Source organism: Prinia subflava, chromosome 3, assembly GCF_021018805.1.
Source record: "Prinia subflava isolate CZ2003 ecotype Zambia chromosome 3, Cam_Psub_1.2, whole genome shotgun sequence".
Lineage (NCBI taxonomy): Eukaryota > Metazoa > Chordata > Aves > Passeriformes > Cisticolidae > Prinia > Prinia subflava.
Window position 1 is genome coordinate 74,861,965 of NC_086249.1, and position 23,983 is coordinate 74,885,947.

The window sequence follows — 23,983 nt, forward strand, 5'->3', positions numbered from 1 at the left end:
TTCAGATTCATAATTACTTGCTTTGTGTATAAAAAAAAAAAAAAAAAAAAAGAAAAAGAAAAAATATTAATGCCTAAGTAACGGACCTTGAGACTAAAAGTTTCACTTCATCTGTGTTTGGATAAATTTGAATGCTTCATGGAAAATTTCAGATTTGACAACACTAAAATTTATAGCTGACTTAACAGTCAGTTAACTTACCTTAAGAGGATGTGAAAAGTAGAAACTGTAGATTGATATTTTGAATAAGGAATTAGAATATATCTGAGCCAGCATTACACAGAATTCTAGGAAATAAACTATTTTATGACTTGAAGTAATGAAAACCAATAAGGAAAATGGTTTCCTAGAAGAAATTTTAGGCATTTTCAAGAGATTCTAGATATCTATGTAGGCAAATTAGGATTCTTCTTTGTCCTAAAACACAACACATTATCTGCAGTCTTAAGAAGAAAACATAAATATTTTCGGTTATTTTAAGATGTGTGTACTTTAAAATGCAAAATATTCATTTAAACAGAGTGAATATATCTATGAATTTCAGAAGCCTCTAGTAACATGGAGAAAATTTCTCTCTTACTAAAATATTCTGAAATTACAAAAATCAGATCAGTGTATTACTTGAAGTGCCTTGTCCTGAAAATACCTTTTCAGTGCAACACTTTTGTTGGTCAAATTCTTCTCTGCTCTAGACAAGGGTAAATCTGGCGTAACTCACAATCAAAAGTGTCAGTGCCATATGGAATTCATATATGGAAGTTACTAAACTGAAAACTCTATGAAGAGGTCAGAACACAGCACTTTTTTTTTTTTTTTTGCTACAGAGGATGATGTACAAAGATAATTGCCTACAAGAAACAATGGAATGAGTTTCTGAGTGCACTTAGCTCATCATAGGTTGAGTACTTTTATTGTTTCTGTCTTGCCAAAATTCTGGGGTTTTTTTTAAGTTAAAATAGAACATTGGAACTGCATGAAGACCAAACAGTTTTTGAAATATCTTCTAATTGCTTATTTCAAATAATTCATCCTGTATGCATAGACAATGAACTGCCCCAAAAAAAGATTGGGGGTTTGAAAATTGCTCAATGAACTGTAATCCCAGGACATTCCCCTTCACTCTAAATTGAAAAGTGAAAATCCAGCTCCCTAATTAAATATGACTGCATGAGTGAGTGTTTATTACATTTCTTTGCATAAACATGCCTGGCAATTGTGATAGCTATCTGCAAGTGATAGGAAAATCAATCATTTCCTGTCACCAAGTAAAATATACACTGTAAAAACGTATTGTAGAATTATAGAATAGACTATTTCACTTGGAAGAGACCTGCAACAATCGTCCAATACAACTGCCTGAGAAAATCAAGACCAACCGAAAATTAAAGCCTGTTATAAAGGGCATTGTCCAAATGACTCTTAAACCCTGACAGGCTTGGGGCACTGAACACCTCTCTAGAAACCTTTTTCTAGTGTTTGACCACCCTCTCAGTAGAGAAATGCTTCCTAATGTCCACTCTGAATGTGCTGTGATGCAGCTCTGAGCCATTGCCCTCTATTCTGTTACTGGGTCCCAGGAGAAGAGCAAATCCATCTCTACTTCCCCTCCTCAAAAAGCTGTAGAGAGTAATGAAATTAACCCCTCAGCCCTCTTTTCTCCAAACTGGGCCAACTCAGCTGCTCCTCACAGGATACGCCTTCCAGCCCTGTCATCAGCTTTGCTGCCCTCCTCCGGACATGCTCAAGAACTTTCATAGAGTCCCTCAAGAGAGTCAACAGCACCTCCCAGTATAGTATCACCAGCAAACTTGCTAATGGTCCATTCAACCCCTGCTTTCAGGTTGTTAAATATTAAGATAAATATTTTGAACAGAACTGGCCCTGGAATCCTGGTGCCTGTGCACCAGTCAGCTGTAACCCCATGTGCTGCAGCCCTCTGGGCTCTGCCCTTCAGCCAGGCCTTCACCCAGTGCACTGTGAACCTGCTCATCCCACAGCTGGACAGGAACAGTGCTGTGAGGAACAGTGTCAAACACCTTCCTAGGATCCAGAACAATTACATTCACCACCTTCCCTTCATGCATGAGGAGAGTGACTTTATCATAGAAGCATATCAAATTAGTTAAACAGGACTTTCCCACTGTGAACCCCTGTTGGCAGTGCCTGATGATTGTATTGCTCTTTAAATGCCTTTCAGTGGTACACAGTATAATCTTCTCTATATTTTTTCCAGGATCTGAGGTTAGACTGACAGGTCTGTGGTTCTCTTTGTCTTTCTTTGTGCCCTTTCTGTAAACTGGAATAACACTGACAAGCTGCCAGCCAGCAGGGACCTTCCCGGGTTCCCAAGACCTTTGGTAGATGATCAAGAAGGGTTCTGCCACAATATCTGCTGGCTTCTTCAGTACTCTGAGATGATTGCCATCATACTACATGGACTCCTGAACATTCAGCTGATACAAACAAAGTGGTCCTTTTACAGTTTCAGGGTCCCAAATTTTGAGTTTGAGAAATACTTCGTTGGCAACTCTGTGAACTCTGACTGCATGTAAAAGGCTGTGGTGCCAGCTGAAAGTCCAGTATATACAGCTATACCTTGGAATTGCTTACAAAACACCCAGAGAACGGTCTATCATAAAACAATCATAAACCAGGAGCTTGACTATTATATTTCTCACGTTTTAATTTTGAATGGCAAGGGTTTTTTTCGTGTTACATACCCAGCTTTCTTTGTCTGCAGAATATGGATGCTCTATGTGTCATTCCACTAAACCTCTAATGCTCTTCCTTTATCAGCAGGCTAAACTCACAAAGACATTCTTTGAAAGGCAGACTTCCTGATTTTTAAGGCCTGGACTTTCCTAGTATTGTCATGTTTAAATAGCCATGAATTTCAGCCCTTAGAATTTTAGAGTGGCATGATGTTATTGCCAGTATGCTCTTTAGTTTAATTGACATGTTTTATCAGCTATATGTGCTGAAACCATCTGTTTATGTTTTTTATTGCTGGAATTAAAAAGACAACTACAGTAAATCCTTGTTTTTGCTGAGTTTAAATACTATTTCCTCAATACAGAGCAACAAACAATTTCCGTGAATCATCTGGCTGACAAGGTGACTTAGTCTCTGAAAGGTCTTAGTTAGAAAGTAAATAATTTTTGGCCCATTGTTTATTGTCTTTAAAACTATCAGATGCTTTTCTCTTGCAGTGCTGAATATTTTGCATGTGTCTCATGTTCTTAATGCCAGCTTTGTTTTTGGAATTTCTTTGCCCTCTGCCCTTCTAGACTTATCTATGATGTCCTGCATTTCACTGCTCAGTAAAAATGCAAGACTAGGCTGTCACTATCTGCAGAGACAGCAATCATCAACAGTTTGAGAAGTTACAAATAGTTTGTTTCCTATTAATGCATCTTCTCTGCAGTTTTCACAGAAGACATGTTTGTCACAGGCAGTTCTTAGCAAAGTCTATGTAGTGAAGTCCCATGATGTAGAGCAGCAATGAGTCCCTAAAAAAAGGGCATGCATTGCTGTTTTATGGACTTTTTGCATAAATAGACAACCCGGACAATATCATAGGATCATGGAATGATTTAGGTTGGAAAACCTTAAAGATCATCCAGTTCCAACCCTCCTGTCATGGGAAGAGACACTTTCCACTAGAACAAGTTGTTCAAAGCCCTATATAACTGGTTTTGAGCACTTTGTCCATATTGAAGACTAAAGTGTTAAATGGTAGCAGTCCCAATATCAACCCCCGAGGGATGACACTCGTCAACAGGCTCCCCTTGGACACTGAGCCATTGACCACAACTCTTTAAGTATGACCATCCAGCCAAATACTTATCTACCAAATGATCTGTCCATCGGATCCATGCTTCTCCAGTTTCGGCAAAAGCCATCAGATTCACCAGGCACCATTTGCACTTTGTGAAGCCATGTTAGATGTCATCAATCACTTCATTGTTTTCCATTTGCCTTAGCATATTTTCCAGGAGGATCTGCTCCATGACCTTACCAAGTACGGAGGTGAGACTAGTTGGCCTGTATTTCTCCAGGTCTTTCTTTTTATCTTTTAAAAAATGAAGGTTATGTTTCCCTTTTTCCAGTCAATGGGAGCTTCACTAGGCTGCCATGACTTCTCAAATATGGTGCATTGTAGCTTAGTCACTTCCTCAGCCGGTTCCCTCAGGACATGCAGATATATTTTATCAGGTCCCATGGACTTTGGCACCTTCTGTTTCCTTAGAATAGTCTCAAACCTAACCTTTTCATACAGCAGGTGGTTCTTCATTTCCCCAGTCCCTACCTTTGCCTTCTATAACTTGAGCAATGTGGCTGGAACACTTGCTGGTGAAGACCAGGACAGAAAAGTTGTTGAGTACCTCACCCATTTCCATATGTCCTGGATAACCAGGTCTATTTCCTTCCTCCACACTTTCCCTAGTCTTCCTTTCATCACTGAGGTACCTATAGCAGCTTTTCTTGTTGCTCTTGATGTTTCTTGCCAGATTTAACTCTATCAGGGATTTAGCTTTCTTAATCTGATTGCTGGCTGCTTATACAATCTCTCTCTATTACAGCCAGGATACTCGTCCTTGCTCCCTCCCTTTGTAAAGTTCTTTTTTTCTGTGTTTGAATTTGTCCAGGAGTTCCTTTTCCATCCATTTGGCCTCCTGGCATTCTTGCCCAATTTTTTCTTTGCCAGGATGTGCTGCTGAGCTTGGAGGTGATCCTTGAATATTAACCAGTGTTTTTGGGCCACTCTTGACCTGAATTCCACTGCCCTGTCCAGCTATAGGACCTGGTAACTTGCTTAAGTTGCTCTTCTTGCACAATGAGAGTGTGTGCGATTGCTTGTACAACTGCTTTCTTTGGAAAGCAGAAATAGCTGAGAGGGTTTCACTCTTTGTGAGTCTGCTGCTCATCCCAGGAGGAGATGCTTTCTGATAAGCAGTACTCCTCCTCTGGTCTTATCTCTGCATGGCTAGAGGGATGTGGGGCATTATTTGCTCTGCACTTAGGAGCTGTCTGGCAACAGCTCTAGGACTGACCTCAACAATAGGAAATATTGAAACATTAAATTGTTTTGAAAGAAATACAACTTAATTCTGCATTGTATATCATATTCTAGCTGTAACTGATTGAGAGAAATAAAGTTTGTGATGAGAAATGACATCTTTACTGTTTCACGCAAAAAACAGACAAGATGATGGGCATGCTGAGTTTTCTTTAGACCTTAAAATGGAAACAGACATCTTCAGGCAATGTAAAATTCAAGAATAATTGTTTAGAAATTAGCTTATCTAGGCTAATCAATAAGAGAGTTTAAGAATGATGAGTAGCATCACTGGTGGGAGGAATGGAGAAAGGATTGTAATTCTTCACAAAGCCTGTCTATTCCTCCATACCAAAAGAACACGTTCAGTCAATAAAGGTGAGCATCACTCAGCCATCAAAGTGAAAGCATTTTTCAGGAACCAGAAGAGATCATACCCCTTAAGGGTGAACTGTGAAATACATTAAAATGACAAATTGGAGGATTAAAAGTCATAGCTCTATTCCCTACTGAAACTCCTAGACTTTGAGAAAGCTTTAATTTTAAGATATATCAGTTATTTTCTCAAATATCTTCCTGCTTCATGTCTTACTGTTCCACGTTTTCTTATTATTTCTCTTTCCCTTTTTGTCCCATAAACCTCTGAACACGTTAAAAACGAGGAAAATATTATTGTCACCTCTCTCCTTCCAATAACTTTCTCTCTACAGGTACTGATCACACCATTTTTTCAAACCAAATGGTCGCAAAATTATGTTGAACTCAAACCATTTTTCTGACCTAAGGTGAAATTGTTTAGCTTTGAAGAATGTTACTGGCTGAGAACTGGTTAGATCTGGCTAGATCTGGCTAGAAAGCCTGCCTGTTGTATTTTTGGGCTCTATAGCAATTGCCTAATAAAGTCTATTACGCCTTCCTACAAATGTTATTTCACTTTTGAGGTTTTTTTCCCCTTTTCTTTTAGTTTTAATTTTATTTAATTTTATTTGCTAAAACAATTAAGTGAAATTCATAAAACTGCCTGTTCTGGTTTTAGCTGGCATGGAATTAGTTTTCTGAGGTATAGCTGCCACAGTGATGTGCTTTGGATTTATTATAAGAATAATTTTGATAACACACTGATGTTGTTGTTGTTGCTAAGTGGTGCTTATCCCCAGTCAAGGACCATTCATTTTTCCAGGCTGTGCCAGGGAGCCAGAGCACAAGAAACTGGAGGGTGGGTGAGGGGGCATAACCAGGAGAGCTGGCACAAACTGGCCAAAGAGATACTCCTCACCACAGAATGACAAACTTTGTGCATAAACTGTGGGGAGTTGTTCAGCTGTCCCCAACTGCTTCTGGGAGATGGGCTGGGCAGCTGTTAGGGAGCAATTGTACTATGCATAATTTATTTATCTTCCATTGTACCCCTTTTTCTGTCTCTCATCTCCATTAAAATAAACATCATTATCATCATCATCACCATCATCTTATTTACTATCATGATAATTATTATTTATTGTTATAATATCCTTTTTAAATCATTAAACTGTTTTTAACTCTTCCTCTAAGGGGAGGTATGGGGGAGTATGAGATGGGAACCGCATGGTGCTTAGTTGCTGGCTGGCATTAAACCATTTGCAAATATTTCCCAGTGTACTAAATCCACATACTCTGGTAAATATAATGTTGAAATGAGAAGTAAAATAACTCTGATCTGCTTTTGAATTCAGAAGCCTGCCAAATGGAGTTTTCTCATTTTTTCCCTAATAGACCAGATAGTTTTGATTACAAAAAGGATCTGTAATTTTTTGGTTACTGACTCATGATCTAAAGTCATCACTGTGAAGGTCTGGGCATCTTTTACCATCATCCCCAGTGATGAAGAGGAGATACATTCCTGTCCTTTAGCTTTCAAGAAATGAAATGGAAATTGATTTATAGTCACTGTCAGTTCCCTGTAGACCTAGAAAGGTCTCATGGAAGGCACTCAAAACCTGAATACAGCCTCAGTTTTGTTAGCAGTACTTGTGTCAGGCTTGGCCTAATATCAATAACTTCTCCTCAGCTATAAGACTAGCATAGTCAGTAGGGAAAAGTGAGTATAGATCAAGCATGTGATGCAAAGAAACTCATTAAGAAAAACAACATCAGAACAAAAAAATCCTCCCCTCCTTACTCTTTGGATTTACTGGTGGTTTAAGTTGTTTCTTTTAATGAACTTATGTTGTACTGATGGTTGAACAATGTTTTCTGATTCTCTCTCTTTTCTTCTTGAACCACAGATTCCTGTGCTTCTCAATCTGAGTAAAGATCCAGATGTTAACTTGCCTATGAAACCATTAATCTTCTCCTTGGCCATGGGTGCATGCCTTGGAGGTAAGAGTTTATGTGAGAAAGCTGACGTAAGGTCACAGCTATGCAATTATCACATGTATAAACTGGCACAAGAGGTTCAATCATTTTACTATGCAAGGCACATGGAGGGCCTGATTCAGCTCCTTTGACTTCAAAGGAGCTGGATGCACTCCTGGATGAAGATCTCAGTCAGTTGCTGCTTCTACAATAGGATTTTTGCAGTCTGTGTTTGAAGTCTGTAACTGCATAATCTACAGACACACAAAGAAACAGTCCAGATGGTGCTCATAGGGTTCTGATCTTTTGTGAGAGAAAAGACAAAGATACATTTGGCTTTCAGAACAGAAAGCCATCACTGCTTATTTGAAAAGATGCAGAAAATGTATAATAGCTAAAATCTGAATGCTTGTTTCAAAATCTGCTGAAGTCACTGGAAGATTTATGGCTGGTTTACAGAAATTATTTCAGTATCCATTTGCTGACCTATTTATCACTCCCCATTGTAAGGAAAATACTTTTGAAGTCTTTGGGAAATGTACCTCTAATAATCTAATAGCCATTCTTCTAGTGCCCACCTTGGTGTTAACTGGGATTTTGTGTATTGTCAGTATATTAGCACAAAACAAGGAGATGTTTTCGTGACTGTTTAAAATTTTTTTTTTATTAAAAAGATAGCATGTATGTACTGTAAGACCTGGATTTTTATCTCTATTTTTTATAAGAACAAAAGAGAATAGCAGTCCAGTAGCTTTAAAATTAATACTTACAAGGATTTTTTTACATTTTGGAAATGGTCCGTGAAGATGTTCTAATACAACATTTTCATATAGTAAGTCCACTAAGTGCCATTAAAATGTGTAAGTTTTAAATGAGAAATAAAGTTAGTATTATTTTTTTACTACTTAGAATTTTAATGATAATTACATTGTATTGGCTGTGTTTTGATCCATAAATATTTAGGTAGTTAAGTTATATAAAATTAAAATTAATAATACGTTGTTCCACCATAGATCCATCCCATCTTCCCCTCCAAACAGTTCCTGTGACTCCACAGGGATAGCTAAATCCAGTGTTGTGTGCCATAGAAGTTCACGTTTGTTTATTCAGCTAAGTGATTGCTAATACAAGTGACCTTAATACCTAACAATGACTATAAATGATGTAATTTATAGATTGAATTTTAAGAGCATGTTGCAAAGACAGGACAATTTCACACCAGTTATTCATTTGAGGAATATCTCTTTGTGCTCATCATTACTCATCATTATATTGTGACTTTAATCTGTTCCTCTCTAAAACCAGTGATTGAAATAATCAGCATACTTCGTATACATGTTTGCCATTAAAGTATTGTACTTCTTCACCTTTTTATAGGACTCAGAGTTCACAGAGGTATTTTTCAACCTAAATGACACTATGATTTTGTGAATTTGTTGATCACTGAACATATTGTCATTTCATTAAATTTTCAGATAGAAAAGCATAAGGAATATAAAGTTAGTCAGATTACATTGACATATTCTGAGTAGGATACGCTTTACCAGCCTTGGAGCCTTTACCAGTTTCAGCTGATTTTTCTAATCTGTCAGTTATCATCTTAGCCCAAATTCCTTTAATTTGATTTGTTGAAGGGCTGCCTGGATTTTGAGAGACTTGTGTGTGTATGCAGTATGAGACAAAAGTAAAAATGTAAGTAGTACCATGAGAATGATTTGAATTAAAGAGATTAGAGATCAATAGAAGTAGACTAGGTCTAGATAGCAAAAGCTTGAACTTCCCTGACTGTTAGGATAAAGCTGAGCATATGCTGAGTTATACTGGCAAATGTCTTCTAAGGAGTGTTAGGCTGAAATTTAAAATGCTTCTGATTTTCCATTGACAAAAAGCTAGTGGACAGGAGCTTATCGATGGAGAATAAGAAGTTCGTGAAAGCTTTAGCTTTAAAAGATGCAGCCTTGAAATTTTGGGAAAAGGGGATTTTCTTTCTTAAAAAAATGGAAGTGTCAGTGGTCTTTAAAGATTATTTCCAAAAGAGAATTCCCATCATCTCTGAAGTGTGTGAAGGAATCCTCAAGGTAGGCTAATGCAGTTGCAGAAGGAGTAGATGAAGATATCATTGCTGCCTTGTGCTTAGGGCAAAAGATTGGATCTTATAACTGCTTATGCAACCAAGGGAACTTGACAGACAAGATATTTTGTAAAAGAGTCTTATGAAATAATACATTACAACTACATATTTTAGGGTTAGGTGTTTACTACGTAATGCAGAAATTAATTTCTGGTAATTTGATAACATTTCTGTAGTTCAAGGTAAACATTGCTAATGCGTCTGTAAAGGGAGCATCAGCATTTGTACCTGTCTTGGAAAACACCATCCATTTTCTCCTAAAAAATCTGCAGTGGTTGCAATTACTTTTTTCGTATTGCCACAAAGTGCACAGACAGCTACATATTTGGAAGATGATAAGATGAGAAAAGGCAGTAATTTTCCTTCATTGCTCTAGCTGTTGTCCTGGAAATGAAAGAAGGATGGAGTCAGTCTCAAATAAGATGAAAAGACCTTTGACAGTATAACTGCCACATTGTTGTCATTGTCTCCCAAAAGAGAGCTGCTGCTCAATTTCCTTCATGGCCTGGTGCTCAGACAAAAGAAGTAAAGGAATATCACATAGATGGTTCTTTTTCTGTGAAATGTGTCTCTGAAGGTGAGAAGGGATGAAAAATCTGTCTCTTCATCAAGAAAGCCAAGGACAGTGATGACCATGAAGAGTTCCTGGTGAGAGTGTAGCGTTTTCAGATTCTCTGGCTATTCCTCATAGCTGGCCTGTTCTTTTTGGCAGAAATTTTCTTGTTCAGGTCGGGTCAATCTTACACAGTTAAGAAATAAACATGGTAAATTTCCAAGAGATCTGGTTCTGGAAATTTAGGTCTACATTTGTCCCAGGTATCTTTAGGAACTCAAGTAATGGGTTAGGAGACAGGCTGCCTCAGCCTCTGTATTTGGTGATGGAGATAGTGATATGACAAAGTTGTTTATTCATCCACTGAAATTGCCAGATGATCTCTGCAGAGCACATTGGAGCCCCTCATGACTGAGAGGGGTTCCCAAAGACAGGTGAAATGAATTCAGGCTTTTGGGGATTTTGATTAGTCAAATCTGGATGCTGAGCAACCCTATTAATTCACATCTTTCTGGGTGTTAGTGGTCAGGCTGACTAAGCATCTGGAAAAATTGTGTTGCTCATGGAGTTTGTTTGTGCATGACCTGCCAGTATTTCAATTACATGTTAACAATGAAGGGAAAGAAAACAGGAAATATAAAAGGTACTAAAGGAAGTAAAAAAGGAAGAAACACCTGCAGTGTTCTGATGAATCTGTATCTGTATTACTTTTGCATGAGAGGGCACTGACAAAAGCTGCATTCATTAATGTTTTGTATTCTAGTACTCGATGGAATTATAACACTCCGGAGACTGAGTTTTATGTAGACCTTTCAACACTGTCTAGGGAATACTGCCCTGAAATTCTGGAGAGCAAATGAAGGTTGCTAGCTACAGCAATTTTAGAACAAGAGGAACTTTAATTGCACTTTTTATTTTGGCTCATGACTTTTAAAAGAGCATAAAATAAGGATTCAACTTAAATTGAGTAAGTGTACAGTCAGAAATTCACCTGTTAAGATTGTTCAATTGTGTAGAACTAGACTATTTACTGAGCTGAGAGGTTATAGCTAAGATATTATTTGAGGAGTTTTTCTACATTTGACATTTAAAGATCTGCTCTTTAGTTGCCTTTTTAACTCTTTCTCTCTTTTTTTTAAAATGATTTATAAACAGTATGCTTTAAAAAAAGAAAAATATCAAATTAATTTTTGAAAGTTCCTACCTTCTGAGATCTCACTTGCTAGCATAGAAAAGTGCAAAAACTCTGCTGCAGTGACTATTAAGTGGTCCCAAGGGGATAGTTTTTACAATGTATAGTTTTGGACTATTTTCCTTCTTCATTTATTTTCCTGAAGGACAACACCTGAAAGTCATTACTGTTAGAATTCTGCAGAAATAGGCAGTTTCTAGGATGTGTTCAGTTGTGCTATTCTGGCCACACAGCTCAGTTGTAGGCTCTATGTCAAGACAGGTGGCAGGAAGAGAGGATTGCTGGCACTTTTCTTCTAACCTTACAGGGTCAAAACCTGGGTGTGAATGAAATTCATTATCCACAGGACATTGTGCTAATTACAGCTATCTCACAGTGTAGCTAAACAGTGAGATTTCTCTCAATAGTCCTGTTGCTGTTCTGCCTCTCAGCAGCCCTCCTTAGATCCCTGGTGCAGATGGGGCCTTACACAGTGGAGTATCATAGATTTATTATTCCTGCCAATTCTGCTCAATAAAATCCTAAACTAGGTTTAAAGCTTCAGACATACTGAAGGTATAAAGCTGAAAATATTGTTTATATTCATAAACCAATCTTCCTTCTCTGCAATATGAGGAAAAGTTATATCCTTCAGAAAACATAAAATGTAATAAATATATTATAATTAACATTATGAAAAACTGTAGCTACTTTACTGTTCTTTTATAGTTACAATAGATCAAAATTGCATAACACTTTTCAATTTGAAAGATTAAAACAGTTTACCAAAAATTTAATGCCTGATGTAAAAATATAGCTATTTAGGAGGAGCTCTATTCAGCTTTGGTTTTGAACTTTATTGTTGCATAAAATGTGTAATTGAAACTGTAAGAAAATCTTTGGTAGAAACAATACACCTACCTGAGGTTGAGTTTAACCAGGATATGAATATTGGAAGATCCTATTGGTTCTAAAAGAGTCTTTTAATGACAAGAAATTCTGTGGCTCAGTTCTATGTCTTATAGGCAAGACAGTACAGGTTCAAATAAATATTTTTTTTTATCAATATAAAACTCAATCCAAATCAAAGGGTGGTTATGTAAGGTATGTTATGTAAGGAATAAGAGCAATCTTTCAAAAGTTAAAGGATATTGCTTGACCTTGAAGGGCAAATAAAATAGGGAAATTTAGGAAACACCTCACAGTTTATATCTGAGGACCCCAGGGCAGTCTTTAGCAGCAGTATACTTTTAGATTGTACATATCTAAAAACGTGTTTTTGATATGGCTTCCACTAATATCTAACTTGATTTCTAAATGTACTTTGCATTTTTTCTATGTTATTTGCAAAACTAATTCAGCTGTGGCTGCTGTCCATTAAGTGGTAGTACTCTTCTTAATGAAGAGCTCACTCAGATGTTACCTGAAAGATTTTGGATTTTGTTATAGTGTGAAAAACATTGGATATAAGCATGGATATAAGCTCTTCTCACTCAGTTAATACCTGAGAGCCCAAACTGTCCTCTTGCTGTCTTCTGTAACAGCCAGAATCTGTAACGCTTTATAAAATCCAGTTGCTGTTTTCCTTAGCTCTTTCATGACATTCAAGCTCTGAATTAGTTTCATGCTTTTTCTGTGTGAAGTTCTTAAAGCCCAGCAGTGCTGAAAAGTCCTTGGTGTGAGACGCAGGCTTGTTTCCAGACTCCCTGCAACTAAAGGATTGCCAAACTCCCTGCAACTCTAAGATTGCCAAAGATTGTCCTCTGGGGTATGGAAGACACGCAGAAAGAAATTTTGACCCTAAACTGTAGAACCAGGCAAAACTGAATGTGTCCATTTGGCAGACTTATCTTTGTCTGTATGAAGGCAATATCAGAGACTAGTTTGGTTTTAAGATACTGGATTCATATAGGAAAAAAACCCAACATGTTGAAACTAGTATATTTTTTTCAATAAAGACTGTTTTCGAAGCTTGAAAAGAGTTACCTTGGCAGACATGCATATGTAGATGTATGCATGTCATTAAGGGTGAAATATGAAGCATATGGGGTAAAGGATGCTGTTTCAGCTGCACTGATGAGGATTTATAGTTTGGATAGTAAGTCTTAGGCTTTAAATTGGAAATAAGACAGCTATGTGTAATATGTAATATTGATTTAGAAAATAAATTTATACCAATCACCAAAATCACTTGAATATAATGCTAACATTACTGATAACTTTGAAATGCTTCTATTAATGGTTTTTAATCTGTGTAAAATAACTAAAAGCTGTAAAGTTCTTCAAATTAATGATAGGATAATGATCAGACATGACATTGGGGCTCCTACAAAGTGTACGTGGAGATGTGTTCAATTTTCTTTACTTGTTTTGTGCATTTCTTTATCATAAACTACAAAAGGTTCTTTCCAGAAGCCTTGACCACTTCTGTTTCCAGAATTATATGGATCAGGCACACTGACTATATTGTATCAGTGAGTTGCTGCAGTATGAGAATACAGGCCCTGAGTAGCTGTCAGCAGAAGAGGTATATTCAGTTAGAAGGTAGCACTTGGACTATCAGACAGAACAAGGCAGGGAAGCTACAGCAAGACTCAAAACATTTAAGTGTAAGAATATAATACTGGGTTATCTACTTTTTTTCCTATGCAGACACTTTCCAGGCAACGCCCCTTCTTCTACCCCTTGAGGAGGAAAAATCTCTTACAATATTCATATTGATTCATATTGACAAATCAGACATTCTGTATGACATTAAGGAAAGTTACAATCCTGTTCAAGATATTATTTATATAGATATTGATAAATCTGTTTAGCACAGTTGTCTTCAAAATATATTATGGTGAAATTGAATAATGTACTTTTATGCCAGGTTTCTGTATATGAAACAGTTTTTCAATATTTGGTCCCTATTAAGATGACATGTGGCAAAGCTGTGAAACTTAGTTTTAGTCTGTGAGACATAGTTTTAGTCTTTGAATCTAAAACTCAGAGATTAAATATGTGCAGCATTAAAAATATGAAATATGTACAGTATTAAAAATATGAAATATGTGCAGTACTAGAAGCATTAAGTGAAAGCTACTTGAATACTCAGGGCATAAGGGAATGGTGTGTCAGACTTCTGGCACTATGCATCATTATAACAGTATTTTTTACACTTGCACTGGGTAGGTTGACTCCGAGGAGAAAAGTGACTTTAATGGTCACCTCAAGTTTTATGTATTTTTTACAGATGTCTGGATTTCATAGAACTTTATGGATTTCTTTAGGTCACTAAAGCAAGAAGTGCAGGATTCAGCAACTCACCTTATTTATTTCACACTTCTGGTGGAAAAATGACAAGTTTAGATTTCACCTTTTCCTCTCATAGCAAAAAGGAAACAATGAGCATTCAGTAGTGTATTTCTTTTACAACTATCCTACCGGTGGTGTTGTAGTGGTGAGAAATTGTGGTAAATTTCACCTGATTGAAATTATTGGGTTGAATGCAGTTCAATGAACTTTTTTGGTAACTGAACTCAAAACTTTCATTCATGTTCTTTCACTTTTCCCCCTATAATGTCCATATTTAATCATTTATGTAGAAATATACCATTCAAAATGTTTCCAAATCAGTAAAATAAAACATTTTGATATCATAAGACTGCATTTTATCACAAATAACAATATTAAATGAGTTCATGCATGTCTATGACTTGATGTTCCTTTTAGGGACTGCTACTGCTCAATTTGCCTTGATTCTCTTCATTGATGACAAAGTCTGATTCTCTGGCTTATTAATTTTTACACATAAAAAATATTAAGTTATTCAAGTCTTGCCTGTTATTAGAAGATATTAAAGACTTGTGGACATTGAACAGATGAATATAAATGTGGGTTTTTTTTTTTAATGAGGCAAATCTGTACTACTTCAGTGTGAAACTGAAAATTTATGAAAGCTATGAAGGCTGTCTTCTATAAGGCTAATCAAAACCAGAACTGGTCAGTGTTCATCTTGGCAGACAGATGTGTTACATTTGCTCAGCCTCTGCTTTAAGTAGAGAATATGCTGGGTAAAGGAAGCCAGGCACATCAGTCTACCTTTATTTTACAATTTAAATTGTATGGGAGACCGCACAGGGTTTTCTTTCAAAAATGCCTTGGAAGCAGGGAGCTGGCTTCCTTCAGTAGGTTTTGCTTTGATACTGTAATGGAATGGTTCATTTCAGCAAAAAGCAGGGCTGAGAATCCTCACCCCAAAATTATTCATGACTCTGTAGAAAACTCCTTGTTTCAGAAAGAGAATCCTTGTCTGGACAAAGCAGAAGAGCTGTCCTGTGTAAAACTGGCCCTGTCATAGATGCTTGTTAAAGGCTAGGGAAAAGCTGTTCTCAGAGCATGTGTTGGCATGAAAATAGGGTGGTCTTTTCGCTTCTTCATTAGCTGTCCAGAGATACAGGAGAGAGAAAATGCAGAAGGCCTCTTGGTTAAGCACAGGTATAGTTTGTTCTCCACTCTCAGGGCATGTGGAAGGGAAATCGCCTGTATTCTCACAGCAAAACAAACCTTTCTGTTAGCCATCCACTTGGTTGTTACCCAAGGTATTATCTCCCATATATTCAAGGAATTTACTTTTATGATGGCTGCTCATGCTAGGGCAAACAGCTTTATTAGTGATAATCCCTTCCCTTTGATTTCTCAGTGCTTTGAGTAATAAACACTGATCCTGCCAGGCACTTTGAGGTGATTCTCCAAGCAAACATATTAATGCAGCAAACAAAAGGGTTAGGCTTGCTCTTGAGGGGGCAATATCAAAAGGACTCCTGAGAACTAACAACATTTAGGCATAATAGATGTGCTGCTGACAAGTAAAAATCAATAGCTGAGGATGAGGCTTGAAGTCAGAGGATGCACATTATTGATTCCATCTCTCTCCCTTTTCTTGCTGTGATTCTAATCTGATTTCCCAGCCCCTTCTTTCAGTAAGCTTAATCGGTTCTCCCAGCATTGGTTTTCTGTGCATTGCAGGTTACAGTGACTTGGGCAAACTGTTTACTGAGGAAGAGGCTGTCTGGGCCCACGAGAGGTGCATTGTGTGTGGCGAGCAAGGTCTGGGTTCAGACTTGGCAGTCTCTGAAGGAGCCATGCAGCAAAGGGCAATAGCTGAGTGCTGGGTTGAGGAGAAGTAGCTACAAATGGAAGGAGAAGGCTGGAAACAGCAGTGCTGATGGATAGTGCAGGTATAAAATCAGGCTTACCAAACCTGGTCAACATCTTCCTGCTTGTAGCTCTAAGTTAGCTGGGATGAAAAGGTGCATTTCAATGTGCAGGGCTTGGATACTTCTTGATAGACTTATTTTTAACTAAAACTTTTAAATACTGTCTTACATTTGGGGTTGATTTCACATTCCCTAAAGATATTCAATGAAATATCAGAAATAACTGAAAGAAACTCTTATATCACCTTTTCTAGACAGAAGCAGTTAGAAGACCTTCTACTTTTTTTCTGAAATGATTGTGCAAAGCTAGGGCAGCTCCAGGGAAAAAAAGATTACAATTTCTGTTGTTTTCTTCTGTGTAGCATAACTAGCTAATTAGAATTACTATTTTTTTTTCATTAAGAAGAAGGTCTCTCTTGATTTCATGCTTATGAACTATTAAGCATAGTTAATATTCACAGAAGTGCATGTAGTCTGCCAAGAATAAAAGGAAGAACAGATATTCAGAATAAAAGGTATTGCTTCATAGATATCGCATACTATTGACATTAGAAATATAACAATTCATTGTAATGAATCCAGTTTCACAGTAACCATCTGCCTTGTGATAAAGGGTGAGTAGGAGTCATCAACAAAGTTACAATAGGAGTCCCCAAAACAGATTGGTTATTGCAATGTGTTGATATAGTTGACCCATGTGTTATTCTGTTTTGAGCATAAAAACAAGCAAGCAGGAGCCTTTTTAAGCTGAATTGTTCTTAAGATGGCAGATAATGCGACGATGAAGTCCAGACTGGGTGAAGTCCTAAAAAATGTCTATTCTTAATTTGCATCCATCAGAATGAATTTAATATATTATTTAATGTGCTTCTGTGTACATTAACCTGGTCTTGAATTTTCCATGATTGAGAGGGTCACAGTGTTGCTGTTTCACTTCTGAGTTAAACCTGTGCCATGGAGACAGATGTTCCTGGGACGTGAAACAAAAGTTTGCCTCTGTTGTTAATCTGAGTGCAGCTCTTTGAAGCCTGCTGGGCCAGTGCCTAATTAAACTGCACACATGCTCCAAACAAATGAAAAAGTAATGCTGCTCCTCACAGATAATATTTAAGGTGACAATTTCTTCTCAAATGAAATCTACTTGGGGAAATCAATTCACTGCTGAAGCAGAAACTCTTTCCATAATACTTCATTATGTGAAGGCATTACTATAGCCCATGCAGTATAGGAAAGCTCATGCTGTTTGGAGATCTCAACTGTATCTAGTCAGAGCCATGGGACAAGTGCAGTTCCAGTCTCATTTCTTTAATTTGAAGCCAGAGCTATATTCCTTGTCTGCAGTAACATTTTTCTGAGAGTGATGACTGGCTGTATTACACATAGAGCAGAAATCTCTTATGAAATCCTTGCATGCTGTAGACTAGTGATTAGTTTGGAACTGAAAATTCCTGAAGTGTTCCTTCCTGACTCCTCTAATTACATCAGCTGAATTCATTTGTTCTGTTTTCACATTAAGCCACATGCCTGTGTCTTGGCTTTCTCATGGCAGTACCTACAAGGAAAGCTGTTGCTCCAAGTTCAGTTGTGTATTTTTAAACATGCATTAAAGTAATTAGGATATACTTTGAGGCAAAGAGAAAGAGGGCAAGAGAAATGATCTGCGATGTTCCTAATGACCAGTGCTAGATACTACTTTTAAAGGTTTCTGTTCCTCTTATGATATTAATAATTCATTTTTCCCCACACCTAAAGCACATGTAGGGATGGTTTTCTGTGTATGAAAAGAAGCTAAGGTTACAAATAATTCTTGGTGTCTCACAAGGATGATCACAATAGTTTTATGATCAATAAGGATACACCCTTGATGTTTAGTTTCACCAACATCAGCAGAACTCCTCAGAGACAGACAGGATCTTTGTACTGAGCTCCAGCTCCTTTGCAATGTCAAAGCCTTAAAAACAGCAAATAGTAAGCAGGTCAGCTAGCATAGCTCCTAGGAGAGCAGAAAGAAAGGGAATTTAAAAAACCATAGAGGAAGAATTCAATATACAAAATAAAATTTCTATTTGGGACTAGAGGGAGTGGGATGCTTTTCTCATCTCAAGAAATCTCCAAGATTTCTGTATCTTCCTTATTCCATAGTGGCATTTGCTCAAGAGCTACTTGAAGCTGCTGATGAGAAATAAAATCAGTTTATTATTCTTAATAGGTGTTGCTTAGGCCAGACACCTGAGATGATAGATACCTTTGTTCAGATGTCTACTCCAGGATGGAAATCTATTTGCTGCCTAATGGGTGTTGATAATAATTGACCATTCTGGAATAATTAAGAATCATGCATTTTCTTTGGACTCAATTGGAAAACTTTTTGTCATACCACGGCTTTTTATTGGAAAGCTTTGGCTTTCATAAAATCAACTAAAAATAATAATAAAAAAGTTCTGAGTGACTTTTGGGGTTTATTTTTTCCTCAAAGTTTTTGCTCTGTTACTATAATGACCAGTCAAAAACATTTGAATTTTAGCAATTACAGTTTTTTAATTTAAGAGTGTTATATGATTTTTTAAGAATATGTTTAGACATCTGCTAATTTTGTGTGCACTTTCAGGTGCAGAAGGCTATAACAGTACCATGTGTGAACACTTTGGGGGAATCTTTCTTCTGCCTTTATTCTGAGATAATTTTCGTACACTGATCTCTGGGTGACCCAAAACATTTACTGAATCAAAACAATTAACTGGAGCACTAATTACATTATGATCTGTTTCTCTCAAAGTCAGACCAGAAAAGTTTCAGTGGAGCTAAAATTTTTAACAGAACCAAAGTAAGAAGAGTAACTACATGGCAAAAGAGATGACTTACCAAAGTATATTAAAAAAATTCTCTTAGATTGTTACCTCCTTTGTTCAAAACTTCAGTTAAAGAGCAGCATGTAGGAGTCACTGTCACTTCCTGAGTCATGCCTTAGATCAGAAACATTTGCAGAAGCCATCTGCTTTGTGGAAGTCAAGTATGCAGCATGCATAAGTCTGAGGTATGACTCATGGGAGTGATATAGAAAATGGGTCGGTCTTTCTGAGCACTGACTTCTTTACATTGCCAGATTGTTAAAAGTTGAGAGAAAACGAAGAAATAAATTAATTTCTGGAAAAGGCTTGGGAGAAGAGAAGTGAGGTTAGAGGTTCATTATAAATGTGGCAAATTATTTGTCTTTGTTGTGCTCCTCTCCTGTGGGGGTTTGTATAAGTTAATTTGGTGAAGTTCACTGAATGAAATTATGTTTCCTTATTTATTGAATAACCATTATGATTAGGTAAACAAAGTCTGTGATCCTTTTTCCTTAGGAGAGACATGTGAAACAGATCTATTCCCCTCCATTGTCACACTTACAGTGTTTTAAACTTCTATTAAAAAAATCCCAAACCAATCTTACAAATTAATTAGTTTATCAATAAGGAAAATACTACATTGTCAAGATTAAGTTGGCATTCGGAAAAAAGGCATCCATTTTTCTTAGCATTCTTGAACTATCTAATCTTTTCACCTCATCTGATGGCACCTTCTAGTTGAGTAAAACTAAAAATCAACAAATTTATCTGAATACAGGTCTCTGGTGTTATTTTCTTCTGGTGCTACGTCCCTTCCCTATTTTTCTGGCATAAGTAGAACCAGAGAATAATACCAGGTTTATATTTCAAAGCACGAAGCGATTTATAGGATGTGGAGGTATTAAATGTATTTTTCTTTCCAAGCCTATACAACAGAAATTGATTTTTCATTTGTACTGAGTGCATCTTAGGACTTTAATACAGAATAAACAGAGGAAGAATAAGAAAGAGAACACAACCATAAACTGGTCTTTGTTTTCTCAATTGCAGGTAATGGAACATTGATTGGAGCATCTGCAAACGTTGTTTGTGCTGGAATTGCCGAACAGCATGGTTATGGCTTCTCTTTCATGGAGTTCTTCAGGTACAGTTTTAAACTTCTTACATTAAATCTGATTTTTTTTTCTCTCTAGGCAAACAATGAATCTTCTAAGCAGAAATATCTAGAGAAAGGGTCAATAAAATAGACTTGTGCTCCTAATTTGGTTTTGGCTACTGAAATGCAGGTGGAAGACAAATCATTTTATTTTTGTATAATGTTGATAGAATGCATGAGGTTGGTGGGATCACAGTGGAACTCCTGGAGAAACAAAGCCTCCAAAACTCCTGCTTTGATAACCCTCAATCTTCAGCTTTGTAGAAATTGTAAATTGTTGCTTTTATTGTAAAATGCAATTTAAACCTTGTTTCTCATCTGCACATTTTCATGGGTGTTCTATCATCAGGAGAAACTGGAATGACCTAATTTAGACTGAGTTGATTTCTACTCCATGATCCCACAAGCAAACTATTCACTTAGAAGTTATTCCTTTTGACCAGCTGCTTAGCAACTATGAATGAAAAGATGATGAGTAGCCAATAGAAACTCCAGTTGTTGCTTAATAATTGTTTAATCAATAATTAATAGATTTTTTTAATAGTGGAGTTTTCTTTGCAGGTCATTCATCAACAGGATTTTAAGAGACAAAGTGTACTTACTGCATTTAATTTAATATTCCAATTTAATATTTTCCCAAATACTTCCAGTTTTTGAGACTGTGGTAGTAAGATGTAAGTAGAAACTGGCAAATAGAGGACAAAACACAAAGTTCAATTTTAAAGTGTAGTTGATTTAGCTAAAACATAATTCTTTGCTTCTTTTTTCTTCATATTTAGGACAAAGGATACTGTTAAGCTGACATCAATTTATTTTCTCTCTTTACTTTCTTTACATTGTTTATTATAGTTTCTCAGCTCTATCAGCTTTCTTTTAAACTCTTTGCCTCAAAGCCCTCAAACCTGTGTTATTAATATGATTAATCATACAGGATTTTCTGGAGCCAAGCCAATGATAACCCTAAAAACAAAGGTGGTCCAAAGAGCTGTTCCTAAAATTCAGGCTATGAGGACGTGCTACTCCTAGCATAATTTAGCTTTTCACCCATAGACTTCTGATGATATGTTTTAGAAAGGCAGATGCTTATCAAATCAAAGTCTTGGTTGTCAGGATCTTCGAGACTGCAGAACACTCTCATGTAGTACATAGTAATAGCTAACAGATTTCCTGGAAGTCAAGCCCTTGCACAAAGAATTAGTGACGGCCTTGTGTATTGCACTGTTCATTTTTCACAGAATTTGACCTTGGAGTTTGGAGGTTTAACTTGTATGTAGCATTAACAGTGTGTGCTCTATGTAGATTCTGTAATGAAATGTTCTTAAGACTTCTATGAGACTGACTGTGAAAACAAAGGTGTAAAACCTAGCTATTCTCTTCAGCAGTGTTTACTGGAATGTATTCTTTGGTAAAACTGAAGACAGTAGACAAATGCTCTGAAATTGCCTTCTATACATGTGCTTTTGGTGGAAGCAATTACTGGGAAAGACACTAGCCACCTTGAACAAAGATGTGAGAACAGAAGTAGTCTCAAGTAGTAGTAGTCTCAAGGAGATAGCAATGGATATTATTAGCAGAAAGAACATAAAAGCACACTTTTTATGGCTGCTTTTTAATCACTGAGCAGGCAGATCATGAACTTCTTTCTTCACAAGTTGTGTTAGGAAAATACTTGTTTCAGTCACATGTTCACAATTTGAATATATTTTAAGGCTTCTCCTGGCATCAAGAGGTGTTTTGTATATCCCTTGAGGATTTTGATTTTGCTTACTTTTATGTATGAAGGTTGCCTCAAAGTATAAAGTGAATTTTCTGCATTTCTTCCCTGTTTGACTCAAAAGATTGAGGATGACTCAATAGATTTCACATCTCCGTTGAGGGGTCCTCTGCAGCGGTTCTCCCAGTAGAGACAGATTTTTACCCTCTCATCTTGCAAACCCCTGTGAGTCACCAGAGAAAAATCCTGGATACCTTGTGTGGGGAGATGATGTCTCTCTGCTGACTGAATTTTTTTAAGATGTCTTTCTATCAGCCAGAGCTGGTGTTGTTCTGCCCTTTCCAAATGTCTCTGTACAGGAAACCCGTGCCCCATCTGTCTCAAGTGATGTCTAATGCATATAGCAGAGTACTCTACTTCTAATACACTTCCTTCCTAGCTGCATTCTAAGCCAAATCATGCAAACATGTTTAAGGCAGGGCTTTGCTAGAAGCAGCTTTTTTAAAAATCGTGTTTTGGCACAATGGTCTGAAAGAAGAATTCCAGATGGGGTTGATAAGCATGTCTGGTGAGTACACCTTGATACAACAGAGGGCGAGATTCTGTGGAAGCTGTGGGTTCCTCATGCTGAGAGACACCATGATGACTCTCTGTACAGGGAGAGAAAAAGACAAGAAGCAGATTCCTTGCTTGTAAGAGGCTTTATGGGCTCATGAGCTTTCCTCTGTTTTTCTTTGCACAGTGGCACTTGGCGTGGTTCGAGGTTCCTCTTCTCTTTTTAAAAAGGTAGCAGAGGCAACCCAGCAGATGTGTTATGCAATGCTATTCTGCTGCCCAGCCAGAGGTGGCCAGGTGTGATAAGTTGCCTAGAATGCTGAGGTCTTACCAGCTTGCTGTTCTTCTCTCTGCCTTCCTCAGGAGAAATCCTGTGCTGGGGAGGTGCGTGACTGTATGACAATGAGTACTGTAGTCTTTCAGAAATCTCTCTATTCTCCTGAGGAAACCTCCCTGTCAGAACAACAACTAATTGCTTCTTTTCCTGGATCAAGAGTCCTACTACCACAAGGACCTGGTCCTCCACAGATGGATGTGAGGGGAAGACAGCTGTCCCATTCATGCCATCCAAGCGACTCAGGCTCATGTGCTGGAAGTTCTGTGCTTATAAGGAGGTTTCAGTAGGATGGCATTTAGGTGGGAAAGATTATACTGAGAAAGAAGAGAGAAAGGAATAGGGCTCTCTCCCTGTGTTGAAGCACCTTAAAGCAGGACTGGTGTTCAGACAACACTGCTGGTTGAGCACGTACCAGGTCTTATCCGCGCATGCCTGACTGTGAATGTGCTGGCAAGTGTCACCAAATATCTTACCCCCAAATATCTGAATGCATTCAGATCTTGTTCTGTTTTCTGACATTACCCATCAACACATGTAGAAACCATTTCTGTCTGAACAGTACTCACAGGGGAAAGAGCGAGATTGCCTATGAGAAAAGATCTTTTGGTTGCCATGAATTCTACTTGGTGTTTCCAGATCTTGTGAGCTTTTTAGATTATTCATTATGTTCTACTGAAATAAAAAGATTCACATGTCATTTAGAATATTTGATATTGTAATAAGTTTAATTTATCACCATGAAAGTATTTTTATCTTTGAATCTGTTAGACATAATGGTAGGAAAACAGAAAGGATCTCCTACTAGTATATCAGCAGCAAAGGAAGAACAGGGACATGTGAGCCTCATTGAATTGGGAAAGGACCGCTGACAAAGGATGTGGAAAAGGCAGAAGTTCTCAGTGACATCAGCTGCACAAAGTCCTATAGGAGACCAGTCACCTATG

At 37.3% G+C, this 23,983-nt stretch overlaps 1 protein-coding gene across 1 annotated transcript in view; it reads left to right on the forward strand.

Annotated features, from left to right (window-relative positions):
• Nucleotides 1–23,983, forward strand: part of OCA2 (OCA2 melanosomal transmembrane protein) — a 156,968-nt gene that overhangs the window by 97,387 nt on the left and 35,598 nt on the right. The window contains exons 21-22 of the mRNA XM_063392515.1: nt 7,324–7,417; nt 20,328–20,421. Of these exons, the coding sequence (XP_063248585.1) occupies nt 7,324–7,417; nt 20,328–20,421 (188 nt within the window). The remainder of the gene's footprint in view (nt 1–7,323; nt 7,418–20,327; nt 20,422–23,983) is intronic.